General features: G+C 40.2%; 2 protein-coding genes across 2 annotated transcripts; one reads left to right on the forward strand and one right to left on the reverse strand.

Moving 5' to 3' along the window:
- Window positions 1-68: 68 nt before the first annotated feature.
- LOC133527344 (uroporphyrinogen-III synthase-like) lies at window positions 69-1,756 on the reverse strand. Its single transcript, XM_061864292.1, has 2 exons — window positions 1,606-1,756; window positions 69-1,451 (listed from the first exon to the last, which is right to left on the reverse strand). The coding sequence occupies exon 2, from the start codon at window positions 1,396-1,398 to the stop codon at window positions 649-651; it is 750 nt and encodes a 249-aa protein (XP_061720276.1). The 5' UTR covers window positions 1,399-1,451; window positions 1,606-1,756; the 3' UTR covers window positions 69-648.
- Window positions 1,757-1,880: 124 nt separating this feature from the next.
- LOC133527346 (uncharacterized) lies at window positions 1,881-7,686 on the forward strand. The gene is made up of 2 exons (XM_061864296.1): window positions 1,881-2,343; window positions 6,827-7,686. The coding sequence occupies exons 1-2, from the start codon at window positions 2,035-2,037 to the stop codon at window positions 6,995-6,997; spliced, it is 480 nt and encodes a 159-aa protein (XP_061720280.1). The 5' UTR covers window positions 1,881-2,034; the 3' UTR covers window positions 6,998-7,686.
- Window positions 7,687-13,233: the final 5,547 nt, after the last annotated feature.

Consider the following 13,233-nt stretch of genomic DNA (forward strand, 5'->3'; position numbering starts at 1 on the left):
TACAGTAAGGTGGTTTCCCTGTGACTAGAATACTAATGTGGGTGAAGTGAATACCAAACTACTGTTACTAGTTTTTGTAATTTTTTATGAAAAATTTGTACATGTGTAAGAATCACAACAAACAATAAAAAAATATAACAATACCAACACCTAATGCTTATGAAATCTAAAAAATTGAACTGGGAATATTTTATTCATAAATTTTCATTTAATGTACAATATGGCCTGTAATATTTGAGTTTTTCCACTATAATTACTTTTTTCTATTTTTATATGGAATGGTAGCCCCTTTCACAGAAATGCAAATTTGAAAGCTGTTATATGGCCACCAGATTATATATATATCAGTCTTTTATATATACATATTTACCATTTTATTGCACTTTTCATATGTTCAAAAGAAGTATTATCATTAAGAATAATAAAATTTTAGCTGCTATGCAAGCAAGGCCAATGGTTTAACTCTTTATAGGGCACACTAGATATGATACAGCAAACCCCTGTAACATCATATCTTTGTATTTTTTCTTATGCATAATTTTTAGGACTTTAAAGCGGCAATGAGTCTTCAATCATGTTTTTTTTAAAGTGAACCATTAAAGGGTTAAGGGTACAGGGGCACTACTTGTTTGTGGTCTAATAGTGCCACTAACTACTAGTGCCTGCAGCAAAATACTTCTGAACCGACTCTATCACACTCTCGGGGCGGGGCTTTTCCGCCACACCCGCAATCTCTACACCCAAATTCTCAATTTTATGTGCAGTGGAGTTCCCAATGGCAAAGTACGGGAGGTCAGTCAGTCGGTTGCTGAATGTTTGCAGTTGCCGATGGATGTACTCACAGCCCGAGGGACTGAAGAACACCATACAGCATGGGTCATGTGTGGACCCATTCAGCTCCATCAAATCCGCTTTTAAATTGTCATTCTCCTTGGTCTCATAGACAGTTAGCGAGTCTACTGAAATACCTTTAGATTGAAGGATGGTGGGGAGGGTTTCCGATCGTAAATTACCGCATGGGAAGAGGAATTTGCTAGAGCTCGCATTTTCTTTCACAATAATCTTAGCGAGGTTCTCACCATTGCCGGCAGTGGTGCCTAAAGCCTCGAGGCCGAGCAGGAGCTTGATCTTGTGCGCGGTGGCGTCGCCGACGGTGTAGACCCGGCGCGCGCTCCAGGCCACGAAGCGGGCGGGGTCCCAGCAGCGTGCCACCGCCTCGGCCGCGCGCGCGCTTGTGAGCACGAGCCCGGTGTACTCGCCGCGCAGCGCCGTGCCCAGCGCCTCCAGGTTCACGCACGTAAACTGCAGCGGCTCCACGAAAATCGTCTCGTAGTTATGGTCGCGGAAGGCGCGCTCGTACTCCTCCGACGCGCCCTTAAACAGCACCACCTTTTTCATTGCGTCGACTCAGCTGGCGCTCCTTTGTGTCGCGCGGCCCATGACAGGTGACCCTGAGGAACGAGGAAATACCGTGAGAATATTTGCGACGTAAATGAATTAATGAGGCAATCGCGAAACTGCTTGTAAACAAAGCTCGAGTTATGGACTATGCTAAAAGGGCTGTGTTCAATAAGTACAGCTAGAAAAATAACGATTAGCACTTACGGTTCTTTGAGTTCCTTTCGGCCCAGTACTTTTTAGATAGAAAAGAAAATTGAAAGTTTTGAATATCCTTTGTATTTTGACGTTTCCGTATTTCCTCAAAGTGACAGTGACATAAGTTTGGCAGCTCTGTTTTTTAATTTCATAAAATATGTTCGAGTTGCTTTTGAAACCGCGAGTTACAATGTAGTCTCTTCGAACACGCGAGTTACGCCTACGTTTCGTTTCACGGTTCTTTCATTATGTCGCTGTCATGTTACTTTTCGAACCGGAGAGGAAAAAATCTTGTCACTGTATTTTATAACGCCGTCCAGATTTTTGACCAAAATAATAATAAATTATATTTCAAAGTATACCAAAAGATAATTTATGTTTGCTTCACGGTCGAGTTGCCGCTGACTTTGTCAGGCAGCCTGCTGAGCAGCGGACTCGATGGCGCTGCACTGCCTGCCTTGTAGCAGCAGCGCGTTGTGGGTGCTGACGGCGGCGTTCGTGTTGCTGTCTGTGCCGACTTCCTATATTCTACCAAAGAAATCATTACAAGATGGTATTGCCGTAAGAGAGAATGGCGCGCTTAACCTTGATGTCGCATCACCGGAGAATTCTTTCACGGTTGAATTTTTTCAATCGTATTATCAATCTGCAGATCTTCTTCCACATATTATAATGCTCGTCATGGGAATCACTGTTTACCTTTTCGAGTGGATACACAGAAAACTAATGGAGAGAAGGATATTTAAGGTAAAGGCGCCTCCCCCTCTTTAGGCTCTTTAAGATATAGATGTAGCCCCAACGACCCTGGCAGCAAGTATGTTATAACTTTCCGCAGTGCCGGATTAACCATTAAGCAAAATAAGCACTTGCTTAGGGCACCACGTCTAGGGGGGCACCAAAATCATAGGAAAAAAAAAACGCGCAGGCTGCATCAGCATCGCAGTCGTAGTGTACTACACTTATGTACACGAAACTTTTTGATACGTGTGCAAGTACCCATCTAATAACGAAGGGTCGTAAGAGAGTGAGTACACGTAAGCACATCTCCAACCTTGATCAAAGCTCATGGCCAAAAAATCTTACCGTCGGGCTTGTGGCCAACCGATTTTCTCGACGTAGATTACCGATTTTGTAGCGTATTTTGGTCTCTTGCACACCAGATGTGTCGGCCAGGCCGAGTTGCTGCAGAGCCGCGATCCTGCGACCTAATTGTCAAAGTGTAATAAAGGGCCCTGCGAAGGCCGAAAAACAAAAGCATCTTATCAAGTTGCGCTTTCGAATTAAGGCAAAGGCCGAGCAGCAGGCGGACCGTGATTACATAGGTTCGATTTCAAGCCACTCTTTTGCAGTTCGGCGTTAGGTCTCATGCGACGCCAGGCCTTCTACTTTATGCAAACTGCCCCACTTTCGCTTGCTCATGGATCCAAATCCATGCTGTCCTCTTTCGCAGCTGGGCTGCCTTGCTCACACCTCGCCATTGGTTGTATTATATGATAACGCGCCGCGATCTGACGCTGCGGACGTCCAGCTATTCATACCTCGCCATTGGTCAAATTCAAGCCTTGCTTTCTTCCAGCTCGACCTTTGGCCTCATCCGTAAGCGCTGATCGAACGCTCCGCGCATTCAGCCTTAGACTTTGCCTTTAAAAACACCTTCACGATTTAGGCCAATCAAATTATATCCAAAAATAGCGTTTTGAGGAATTAATTCCCAGCAAGCTGGAAATTGTTTTAATACATTTATTTGGTCCTAAATGCGTGTAATCCCAGTTTGCTCTATCCTAGGAGGTGTGCATACATTTTGGGATCCTTAGGAGATAATTTTTTCCTTTGGATTGCCAAACCACTCGATGTAGAAGGAACCCACTATCAATTACAATAGCACTTAGTGGATCAGACACTGGTAAGAAAGCGTTTTCGGATTATTAACATGATTTTACCAAAAATAAAAAATGTCGACCTAATTTACAATTTAGGACTACGAATACATATTAAGGTACCTTAAATAAATCAATCAATCAATATATTTTATTGCAAGAACTTAGTTAAATTACATTTCGGATCCTCAGATATCAATTTTAATAATACTTGTAATTAGAACAAATTTTCCGACAGCCGTACCGTTTTCGATTTACAAGCAAAAAAACTGAAAAAGAGGAAACATTTATGCACACCTCCTGGAGTGGAGCAAACTCGGATTACACGTATTTTTAGGTCGAAAAAATCTAATTGTATTGGCCTAATTGTGACACATTATAATTTAAGAAAACGGAACTTATTCGCGTTTGATTAAGTTCTAAAATTACCTCCAACGTCAAGATAATGATGTCGACTTTACACAGTCTTCTCCGAGACCATGGGGACAACGCCGTCCTTGAAACGTCGGGTCAGATGTAATTTTAAAACTTACCCTATTAAGTCCCGTTTTCGTAAACAATAATTTGCTATTTAAAACATTTGTGGCCATTGGTACTTGTTCTGACAAAAACCAATGGCCAATGGCTAAGCCCCTACTGAAGCTCGGCCTTTGCCCTCACATGAATGAGCTTCGCAGGAAAGCTCTAGAGGTTCCAAAATCCTGTGCGGAATACTGCCTATGTCTTACGTCTTCGCTTACACTTGGACCATGGTTGGCTTGGCCTCCGGACTTATGCGAAGCACGGTCTTCGAATTTGCTTACACTTGACCTTAAAGGTTGACTCACGCTACACAGGGGCAGGGCCGGGCCGGAGCTTCCGGCGCTTCGTTTTCTATGGAAAGCATTACGTCATCACCGGAGCTCTGTAGTGGCCCGGTGCGGGCTCGGACCGGAGACTAGCCGGTCATGCTATGAGCAAAAATCGGACTTCCCGGAGCCTCCGGGCCACCCGGTGACTCAATTCTTCCTTTCGGGTGATATTCCACTAGTCTAAGATCTTTGTCCAATGTGCATTGCGTCTCACTCTCTCATTAAGCAAAATGTCAGACGCAAATACACATTGGACCAAGATATTGGAAAGATGAAAAACCAGAATACCACCCTTCGCAATGTGCATGCTCGGATGTGTCGGTATATATTTGCCAAAACAAGAAGGTTACAAAACGTCATAAATTTGTTTGTTAAATATGGATGGCATAGCCAATATATTACTTGGTCGGGTTATATTTTACTCGGCGCAGAGAGAAGTTAATTAACAATGACTGCCAATCTCTATATGAAACCAAATTTCTGTAAATAAAGCTACACAATTCTACATATTGCCGGTTTTGTGGAAAGCAATAAAAAAATAGTACTTATATTTATTTTAGTCACGCTGGCTCCACATTTTACTTGAGATAGTTGATAGCGCCAGACAAGTTGCCTAAGAATTTGTTACCAATTTTAATAGTAAATGAAGTGGAATAAAAAAATGTTCAGAAGAAGCAGAGCTTTAAGAACTAAATACTGCCGTTTCGTACATATTGTCGGATTATCATATTATTGACAATGAAATAAATTATATAACAAAAGAATAACGTACTATAAGTATATATAAGTCGTTACGTAGCCGCCTGTTGTCTGCCTCTACATTTAATCAATTGTTTGTTTTTTATTTTCTTTTGTATCTTTTTACTGAGGTGTTCCAATAAAGAGTATTCTATTTATACATCTATCTATCTATCTATCTACGCAAGGTTTATTACAAGCGACTTAGTTAAGTATTTATTTGACCTATATATATTTCCCGAACAACGCGGTATCCGTGAAGATTCAGTCTTTATTATTTACTTTTCCATACTGCAGTTCTGTCAATTTCCGTGATAAAATGATGTGACGGATTGAAAATTCTATTCTCAGAAGTAATGCGGCAATAAACGTCACTCAATTTACCAAGAAAATTCAATGTAATCTTGATGAGGGGGCACCATGGTCTAGAAATGCTTAGGGCACCAAAATGTCTTAATCCGGCACTGACTTTCCGCGAAAGCATTTGTGAACTCGAAGTTTGCCAACGGGTGTAAATTATTTGGCAAGAAGTTTGACGAAGCAATTTGTAAGTTGGACCTTTAGGTGCGTCGCCAAATTGGGGGAAGATATCTCGAAGTTCGCTCGCCCGCGACCGAGTTGTGTCGTTGCTCACATATTTTGCATAAACATCTTTCATTAGGAGATTAATTAAGACCTCCATCTACATGACAATGATTTAGCCAAGGATGCCTGTCCCTGGCTAAACCATTGTGAACGTAAAAAAAATGGTATTTTAGGGTTGCAAAATATATGTAGATGTATTGACGAATTTATTTACTTACGCGGTTTATTTGCGGTTTGCTCACCATTAGAAGTCAATAATTACAAATAGAATACGTAGTTGAAGTTGCCGTGAGTTTATTTAACGTACCTAATACATACTAATACTACTAAGTAGTTTCCAGACTTCCCTAGTAGGTAGTAATGTTGCTTTGAACATGAGCTAGGCGAAGTTGTGCTGTGCTCTCGACTAAAAAAGGGATTAGATAGCTCCGTGCGTAGATACTACGCTATCCATACTTTAAACCTAGAGGCCTACCGCGAAAACCTAAATTCGCAAATTGCGGGGATCTTTCTCTTTTACTCTCACTAGGACTCAATTAGAGTGACAAAGAAAAATGCCCGCAATTGATGAACTTCGATTTTCGCGGTAGGCCCCCTGGTACAAATTACTGCACGTATCCTTTCGCCGGTCACTATCTGCTATCGTGCTGTAAACAGGGACAGGGAAACAACATCTGGGCGGCTACCGGGAAAATCGTAATTCGTCAATTGCGGGCATTTTTCTCTGTCACTCTAATTACGTCTTAGTGAGAGTAAAAGAGAAAGATCCCTGCAATTTGCGAATTTCGGTTTTCGCGGTAGGCCCCCTGGGGTCAAGACGAGCCAAACGAAGCGCAAACGGCCAAGCCACATATTTTGACTAAGATGTAGAGTTTGTGAAGATAAGGCTTTTAGAAATAGAAGCTTGGCTCTACATGAGATCTGATAACTTTTTGACAGTGCGAGCTTTATGATTTCGTCTTGGCAACATTTTACATGAAAATGTTTTTGGTGGGATACTTAATAATAACAGTAGCACTTTTAACTGATTATCAGTGGACCATGTTTTTGCAGTTGGACAATAGTCACTTTAAATTGCGGACGATGGTACCTTTCTCTGTCCCTCTCATTAGAAACTGTCTTGAGTTGAGAAAGGATAATAGCCCGTTATAGTGAGATCCTTCATCTCTTGTCCATCAGCTCCGCACGTTCCTGGGAGCGTCGCTGGAGCGCCTACGCGAGGCGGATGCGCGGCGCGAGCAGCTGGAAGGCACGCTGAAGCTCGCGCGCGGTGCCTCCGCCGAGTACAACCTGCTTCTGTTCCTGCTGCTGCGCGCAAGGGACGGCGACGATGACAAGCTGCAACTCTGAGATCGGAGAACATCTATCCTTTTTCAGGACATTTTCTACTGAGAGGGACAGAGAAAGGAATGTTTTTTCGCTGTCCCTTTTAGCAGAAAGTGTCCGGCGAAAGGATAGAAGTATAATAACCCCTAGAGTCAGCAGCAGAATACTGAGCGAAGGCATCAAAATGGTCTGTACATTTATTCTCTATTTACAGCTGACGTTCGGATCATTTTGCTACCTTTGCTGCTGTGCAGTCATCGCAATAATATTTTTCAGAATGAGGCTATAAAAATATCTGACTCTTTTTGAGGCCTGAGAGCGTTTTCACATTGTACGATCCGATATCGGATGTCGGATGATCTTTGGAGAAAAACTGCCGCTAGAGTGTGCCCCATGGCATTGAGTCTTAATTTTCGCATTAACGCTTTCTTTTTAACAAGCACTATTAAAGGCACTGTTTACATTTTATTTATTTGTGCTAGTAATCCGACATCCGATATTGGATCTGATAATGTGAAAACGCTCTTAGGCTGGGTAGAATTTGAACGTTGTATTATCGCAGATGGTAAAGCTTCTGATCATCAACGTTGTTGGCGGTAAATAGGTGTTTTCGGTGCTGTAAGTAAATGATTGTTTCGCGGCTTTTATAGCGCAATGCTGTTCATTTTAATGTAAATTATCGTATTAAAGTTTTTTTATTTTATTTAACTCAACTACGCTGTTTTGAGTACCTAGTCATTATTGTAATTAAATATATCTTTCAATCAGCCAAAACTGTAGAAAAATTGGGTGCCCGATAGAAAACTTAGAGTTAATTATATTTTTCATCCTAAAAAGGACAACAAAGCTCTGAGTGCCTATCGCGAACACCAAAGTTCGCAAATTGCAATCTTTCTTTTTTACTCCAATTAAGGCGTATCCGTATTTACAGTGAAAGAGAAATATTTGCGAACTTCGGTGTTGGCGGTAGGCTCTCTGGATCGTACATAAATGCTGACGATTATGACGAATAAAAAACTCTGTCTGCTCATAAGTACTACCTACTGGTAATGGGAAACATGCAATCCTTGCACTTCAGCCTCGCTTCTACGCGTCTTAAATTAAGGCTACGTCTACTAACTACGACTGCGTGTGTTTTTGTGACAACAGTTCTCAATTACCAGTCTAATTAGAGTTGGGAAACATGGGGACAGCCACAGCCTACACAGTCCGCCGCAGAAGCGTTTACAAAGAGCTCGGTATCACCATATATAGATGCAATTTTACTTGTAAAATGCTACGATTGGAGCAGCACGGAACTAAGTTGTATTCTACACCATTTTATACTGTAATATAGGTACTTAATTTAAACTGAATTAAGCGGTTGCGCTCCCATACTAAATTTGTAGCGCTTGTGCGGTGACCTTTTTTTTACCGGACCGGACGGATAAAAAGGGTTTTGAGCAACTCGTGCTGGGTGAGGTATTGCAATAACACTCAGGTGTTACGTCTGAGAGAGTCCCAGTAACGGCGTTTAGGGCCGTAACGAGCGTCCCACAGCGGCTCCTTTGTGCCGATAACAAAGCTGAAGACTCTGGTGACAAAAACTTTCAACATTTTACAACTAGGGAACAATAGTTATTAGTTCCCTCACCAAGTTTCGGCTTCTCAGAGAGATTACTTATCTAGAGGCCTTTATAAAGGACTAAAACTATATACTACAACTAACGAGCGTCCCACGGCGGCTCCTTTGTGCCGATAACAAGGCGCTGAGGACTCCGGTGACAGAAGGAGAAAGACCGACGGTCTGCATATATGCATTTTCAATTTTCAATAGTTAGTTATTTTACAACGCGGCAAAGTTGTAGTTTAAACCATCGTGCTAATATTGATCCCCGAGCATGCGAAAGATTCCAAAATTGAGCCACGAGCGTAGCGAGAAACTTTAGTACCGTGTAAAATACAACAGCAACGCGAAGAAAATACTAACTGTAAGACATTACAAATCAAGCGGTTCCGCGTTTCGGCCCGTGCTTGTCGAGCGTCTCACAGTGCAGCTCCAAAAATTTGAAAGCTTCGGTAACAGGCAAAGGACGGCATTTTAAGTAAGTTATAACGTTTGCCTATAACAGTTATTTTTATTTAGGAGACAAACGTCGTGCAGAGGAATCGCGTGATGAATTCGCAATTACCATCGCCTATGGACACCAGAGGGGTTGCAAGTGCGTTGCCGTTAAGATGGGAGTGTGCTCTTTGCGGGGGACAGTTTATTCCACAGTTTAGCTGTTCGAGGCAGGAAGTTACAATCCAATCTTACACCGCACCCGTAGTCATCGTAGGTTATTTGAATATGCCCTATTAACATTTGAATTATATGCCTTCTATCACCTTCATATTTCCCGTAACTTCCCGGTCTTACGTTAGTTTTTCATTCTCGCTGTGTGGCAGTCACGCGCCCGTCCCGCGGCCGTCCCGCGTCACGTGCCGTCACGCCGCGCGCCGCGAGTGATGAGTCGCTTTGTATTCCGCGCGCGGGTATAAGGGCTAGGTACGCGCTAATACGGGCAATGCTTGGAATCAAACGACGCACTTGTGCGCTCCATTTGTTAGGTAAAAATCCAAATTGTTACAAAAGTAATCGTTCGGTAGAGATAGAGACAAGTAGGTATAAAGTAGTAGGTAGGTTATACAACAAGGAATTGAATTTCCGTACCGTTTTGTACCTTACCCTGTCACTGTGATAATTAATATGAAATTCGCTAGGGACCTCATACTATTGTCGCGGTGACAAGGTACGAATGGTACTGAAATTAAATTCTTTGACCGTTCCTTATTTAGTATATATAGTACCTAATACTTTCGTATATTAAAAAGTCAATCTTAGTTGAAAATCTTAGTAGAAGCGGTGGTGGCCGAGTGGATATGACGTCCGACTTTCAATCCGGAGGTCGTGGGTTCAAATCCTGGCCCGTACCAATGAGTTTTTCGAAACTTATGTACGAAATGTCATTTGATATTTACCACTAGCTTTTCGGTGAAGGAAAATATCGTGAGGAAACCTGCATATATCTGCGAAGAAATTCAAAGGTGTATGTGAAGTCCCCAATCCGCATTGGGCCAGCGTGGGGACTATAGCCCAAGCCCTCTCGCGCGTGAGAGGAGGCCTGTGCCTAGCAGTGGGACGTATATAGGTTGAATTATTATTATTGTTGAAACTGATTTTATTAAATATGATACACTCAAAATATGCACTTAATAATACGTTCGCACTCATCAAGCGTGGACACCATAATGCCCGCTAAGCAACCAACATGGCGCCTAGAACCGGGCCGGAAACGAGTAAGATTGGCGTTAAATATTCGCCTGTGATTGGCTGGTTAGAATCGGGACTTCTAGACTTAATAATTGTAAAGTAAAGTAAAGTAAATTTTATTTGTGGAACACAGGTGTTACATTTAAGGTCTTATATATAAAGTAATAAATAGAACTCTGTGTTTTGCCTATTGGCATACACATATTTTAAAAAGTCACATACATATGTTATTAATAAAATTATTACAAATCAACTACCTAAATTAGGATTATCAGTAATATTACAGCAATAAAAATATTTATAATAGAAAAAAATAGCAACATTTCACAAATCTAGAATATAATGATGAAGTACTTACATGTTAAACTAGTATCTATATAAAATGGACAAGCTATAACTATTTCAGGTATCTTCAAAAAAATCATTTATTGAGTAATAGCGAGGAATTCCTAGTTGCGATTTTTCCATACAAACGCTCTCGACTGATTCCTCCCTGGATTTTTAACCTAGAGCAGTGATTTTTTTCAAATAAGATCAATATCATCAATATCTGTGCCGCTATGTTTTGCTTTTTTGGATTATTTTATTTTGAAGAAAGAAAGATACATTAAACGCTTCGAAAATCGCAAAAACGGCTAAATTGAATTGGCTGTAAAAAAAGGCACAGTATACAAATATGACAAAAAATATCCAAAAAATCAAAACATAGCGGCATAGATTATTTCTTCCTCTTGCAATTTCCAAAATTTCATAATGATTAGTTGCGTTTTGGAGGAGGAAACAGTCGAGAGCGAAACCTCGATTTTTGAGTTTTTTGCGAGTGAATTTCGGTCCGAGCTGCAGTTGTCCTTATCGCACGAATTGGAGGCGGAGACAGTTTATAAATATACGTACACAGAAGGAATAGTGATGGGCATAACATCCTTATTAGGGATTGCAGAACCGGTACTGTTTTAAAGAACCGGGATTTCCCGGTACTTTCGGAACTGGTCTAATTATTTCATTATTTTAAATAAAACGACAGCATTTTGCGATTTGACCACCTTTCGTATTATAATTTAATAATCACATTTTCTTTTATTACGTAGTAGGCAATTTTTTTTAGAAATATAGTATTTTACATTGCTCACACTTGTGCGTCACAAGTAAAAGATTACTACTTTGATGTTTGCCACTAGATAGCAAATTTAATGAAATTACATTGACGAGGGGATTTATATATAAGTATCGCAGTCTTATTGTATAATCCGCCGTATTACATTACGGCTAGCCGATATCAAAATAAGGGCCATTTTGAAATGCGGCGGTTCAACGATTAAGGTATGTTGGGTAAATACCGAATGCGGGTGAAGAACGTAGGACATTCATTTCCCCCTAATTTGGCTTTATTTTTTAATGTTGGCAACATTGAGTAAGACGCCATTTCTTTGCGCCTCGATTGTCAGTGTCCCCGCGTCGCTCAGGGAGTCGGGCTTGTGCTATGTGCAATCACAGAGTCATTCATTTCGCGAATTCTTCCTTCTATCCGATCTTCGCTCTGTAATTTATTTTGCGTATTGTGATGAAACTGTGTTTGTTTTTGTAATTGTGTTAACAGACCTAGCACTGCTGTAGACCGATATCCGATCTTGACCCTTCCAGGTAAAGATCGGACCAGAAACAATCAGATCTTTACCTATTTAAAAAACAGCAGTGATTATCAAACTTTAAATTTTCTTCAATTTACCTACTGACCTTAATTATCACATTTATTGTTTTCTTGATCACACTTTCGTACCATTATTTTTATCCAGTACCACTACCAACGCGACGGTTACTGACAATGTAATTTTTTTAATTTCCGCAACCCAAAGGTTGCCTTTTAGCGATAAGATCGCATGTTGTTTACCTGTGCTTAGGTGTATGTTTTCTTTTGTATTGTTTTCTTTTATTGAGGTGTGCAATAAAGAGTATTTATATTGTATAGAGATGATAATACATGTTGAAATTTATAACAAAATCGAGTAAAATAGATAGCAAATGAGCAATTTTTCGCAATAAAGTACCTACATATACGGATGCATATGTAGATGTGCACGCATACATACATTGCTAGTTTCGGATACAAAATAGAGATAGGGCTTCGAAATTAGTTTCCTTAAAATGCTTCAAGAGGGCTCTTTTTTCCTATATATTTACTTTACTCTTTACATATGATCCTTACATTTTATAAAAAAAAAGATTGTATATCAACTATATATACATAATTGCAAAATTAAACCAACAAAATCGCAATTTTTATCATTTTCCATACTTCAAGAAGTGACCTTGACCTTTTTAAAGAACTACTTAGTCTTTTTGATTTCTAAGTTTGATTCTTATTTTTTTGGCGACCTTCATTAAAAATGACTGGGCACGATTATTTTTTATTTTAGTTTTTGTTCCTCCTACTTAAGTACTTAATATCTTCCGGTACATTCCATTCAATAAACAATACATTTACACTTTCCCTAAACCTGTACAGTTCACGAAATCTTAAATTGTCAAAACTTCGCAACGTATCTATTATTTTAGTGTTTTTTTTTATTACTTCGGGTAAACCTTACAATAAGAGGTTTCTTAGCACATTGTTTACTTATCAAATTGCCTTATGACATAGGTATCAAAGTTTGAGAGCCACAATTTTACCAATTTTTGTATCAGGGTTAAGATCGGATACAAAAGGGTAGACACCGGACCTATTTCTTTGTGATACCTTATTCTCTTTCCATTAGAAGCAACTTTTTTTCACCATCCAATGTTCTCCCTTGTTGGCAAAACACTCGTTACCCTAAAAAAAAGCATGTCTCATCTTTACACAGGTACAAAACTAAAACCGTTCTATATTGAAGATTACCAAAATTCAGGCCGAATCTATGGTTATTATTTAACGATTCGCTACGTACTTCAAGAATCTATCACGTGTTGAGATCTCGTAAAAACATTTTTT

The sequence above is a fragment of the Cydia pomonella genome, chromosome 18 (genome assembly GCF_033807575.1).
Source record: "Cydia pomonella isolate Wapato2018A chromosome 18, ilCydPomo1, whole genome shotgun sequence".
In the NCBI taxonomy this organism is placed as follows: Eukaryota; Metazoa; Arthropoda; class Insecta; order Lepidoptera; family Tortricidae; genus Cydia; species Cydia pomonella.

Coding starts and splice junctions, on each gene's coding strand:
- LOC133527344 (XM_061864292.1), bottom strand. CDS start 1,398: ATGAAAAAGGTGGTGCTGTTTAAGGGCGCGTCGGAGGAGTACGAGCGC.
- LOC133527346 (XM_061864296.1), top strand. CDS start 2,035: ATGGCGCTGCACTGCCTGCCTTGTAGCAGCAGCGCGTTGTGGGTGCTG. Junction 2,344..6,826: donor TGGAGAGAAGGATATTTAAG/GTAAAGGCGCCT, acceptor CTTGTCCATCAG/CTCCGCACGTTCCTGGGAGC.